Here is a 2,928-nt window from a genome sequence, read left to right on the forward strand (position 1 = left end):
ATCTTTCAAATAGAATTATTGGTTAATTTTTTTAGTTTATATTCGAAATTTGGTTCATCCTTATAGTAATGGGATTGGCTAGGCAACAATAGGAGCCTAGGACATACCAATGGTGAGGTTGGAAAAGTTAAAAATCTTAACAATATGATTCCGAAAATGGTCCCAATAAAAGTTAATAACATATGCTTGCCATATGATTGTGTCTAGTCTAGTCTAAATATGTTATTCATTGTGTTATAATTGTCTAAGAATTTTCAGGTGTATCGTATTGTTAAACCTATAAAAATAATTTTATAATCTAACATATTATATCAAATCACGTTAATTTATAAATTTTATTTTTGTGAAATCTTTTTGTCGTCACTGTAACACTTCTCTTTGATTTAAGACTGCACACTCTAGATACAAAAGAAAGAAAAGATTGCACATTTTAATATTATACAAATCATTTTTCTTAAAGTTGAAAGCGAAAAACACCCATGAAATTAATTATATAATATTAATTACTGTTTAAATTAATATTTTAAATAATAAAAATGTTATCATTAGTATTTTTTTATTATTTTTATTTTTTAAGTGACTTCAAATAATAAAAATATATATATATATATATTGTTATCTAAATATAATCCAAAAATATGATAATTAAAAAAAATCTAAATTACTCACATAAAAATAAAAATAAAAATTAACATTTTAATAATAATCCTCACTGTTTTTTAAACAGAGGACAGGTACTGGACTCTAGCGTATATAAATGATTACCCGTTCTCTCGTCTCAGGTTAACATTAGCGTTTGGGACGTGGAACCGGGTTAAAGAGGCACCACTTTCTCCTAAAGTAGAGCTGTTAAACCCTAAATCTCGCGAGGTGTTGAATCAAAGATGGACAAAAGCATGCTCGCAGACTTGGAGTCTCTTCCTGAAGAAGATAAGGTTCGAATGTCCACCATGATCGAACAGCTTCAGATCCGCGACAGGTTCTCTCTCTAATCAATCCCAACAATTCCTGGATTATATTTATATTTGCAAAATCGTACCGCTACTTCCATTTTCGTTAACAAAACTCTAGTCTTCAGCAGTTTTTTATGGGCTTAAGGTTTTGAACTTTAAAGGCACGGGAATTCAAATTCTAATGTATTTTTGTTCTTCTGGTCTTTTAAATTTATTCAAGATATAAGTAGTGATATGTGGATGCTTAATTAGATTGGGATTTTCAGAGATAGACATTGCGATTGATGTTTCATCTTAAAGATAGGAAAAAAGAAATTATAGGGGCGGTGACAGAAAAGAATTTTCTTCGTTATTTTTTGGGTGGTTAGTTCGCAAGAGAATGGAATAGAAAAATAATGGACGATTATCTTGTTGGAAAAATCATGCTAATTAATATGAGGGTCGCCACTGTGTCATCCAAAATGCTGAAAATGCATGCCCCTCTTCTGTGCAATGGAAACTTAAAGAATCGCTTGGTTGTTTTTCCAGCTATTCATCTTAAAGATATTGATTTATAAGAATAAGAATATATTTGTGAGAAGTGAGTCAATGAAACAGTACATAGAAGCTTTCAAACCATTCCATTTTGAGCGTATCGATGCTATATTCTAAACCTTCTAAGGCTGATATATGACGTGTTGATCAGCTAATGACACATTTAGAGAACTGAATAATTTGTGCATCACTAGTTTGACTTGTTTTGACTTTTACTGTTCCAAGGAAGGGCTAAATCTCCACTGCTAAGCTGTTTCTTGCCCTGCGTTTGGACTCCTATTTTGTCTGTACATAATTGATGGAGGCCATTGTGTCTAATGATTCGACTTCTTCAATAACATGGTTTGTCTTTGTTTTGTCCTTAAAAAAATTCCAGTCTATATTCTTGGTCGAGTATCCATTACATTGTATTTCTAGTGCAAAACATTGTTTACACTGTTCTGGCCTCTACCCTATGTCTGCCTATCTGCATGGACATCGTAAAAGTTGAATATGCCATAATAAGCAAGAATCGTCTGCGGAATTTCTATATATTGTGCGTTGTATATGGCCATAAATATCACAGACCTAACCAAGAATGCTTCCGAGAATATCATTCCTAATCTACTCTAGATTTTACATTGTTGACCTTGCCCTTAGAGATGGATGAGTAAAGTGTGTGGCCGAGGAGACTTTCTCTTTCTTCGAATATAATTCTGTTCTCAGATTTTTTTAGTAGCCAGAAATATCTGCAACTTATAGGAGTGGACAGATAAAGGAAAGAATTAGTGTTATAATAACGGTGTCTAATTAAGTACAGGAAAGGACTGTGTTGTGCTTGTATACAAATTAATACTTCTCATTGCAACTTATAAATGCACTTCATCTCATCGGTTTGGTTTCTTATGTTTTTCTATAATAGAACTTGTTCTTTTCTCTAGTTCTAAATACTTCCAGTTTTGATCCTGGGATGAGAAAGTAAAATATTCAGTAAAGACGTTTATGATGTTCTAGTTTTAAGACCTCTAACTTTTTCCTATTGTTTTCTTGATTAAAACGAATTACAGTTTAAGGATGTATAATTCATTGGTGGAGAGATGTTTTACGGACTGTGTGGACACATTCCAACGGAAATCCTTGACCAAGCAAGAGGAGACGTGTGTGCGTCGGTGTGCCGAGAAGTTCCTGAAGCACTCTATGCGTGTTGGCATGAGATTTGCGGAGCTAAACCAAGGAGCAGCTACTACAGATTAAGGTGTTTTTGGACAACTTGCGGCATAGAACTCTTGTAACACCGGGATTTGGTTTTTTATTATAAGTTCCTTCCTTGTTACTCCCTTCTTTATGATAAGAAGAATAATTTGTTTTTATCCCAACTGAGTTTTGCAATCAACAGGGGATAGAAACAGACATGATAGATATTATGGATTATTTATAATTTCTCAAGATTTAGTTGGATACC

The 2,928-nt window shown here is 32.9% G+C and overlaps 1 protein-coding gene across 1 annotated transcript; it reads left to right on the forward strand.

The window, feature by feature from the left end:
- Positions 1-774: 774 nt before the first annotated feature.
- LOC122275145 (mitochondrial import inner membrane translocase subunit Tim9) lies at positions 775-2,928 on the forward strand. Its single transcript, XM_043084108.1, has 2 exons — positions 775-979; positions 2,534-2,928. The coding sequence occupies exons 1-2, from the start codon at positions 885-887 to the stop codon at positions 2,718-2,720; spliced, it is 282 nt and encodes a 93-aa protein (XP_042940042.1). The 5' UTR covers positions 775-884; the 3' UTR covers positions 2,721-2,928.

Source organism: Carya illinoinensis, chromosome 9 (assembly GCF_018687715.1).
Source record: "Carya illinoinensis cultivar Pawnee chromosome 9, C.illinoinensisPawnee_v1, whole genome shotgun sequence".
NCBI lineage: Eukaryota > Viridiplantae > Streptophyta > Magnoliopsida > Fagales > Juglandaceae > Carya > Carya illinoinensis.

Bases quoted from the DNA above. Each gene is read 5' to 3' on its own strand.
- LOC122275145 (XM_043084108.1), top strand. From the start codon at position 885: ATGGACAAAAGCATGCTCGCAGACTTGGAGTCTCTTCCTGAAGAAGAT. The intron at 980-2,533 runs GTTCTCTCTCTA...AACGAATTACAG, and splicing joins CAGCTTCAGATCCGCGACAG to TTTAAGGATGTATAATTCAT.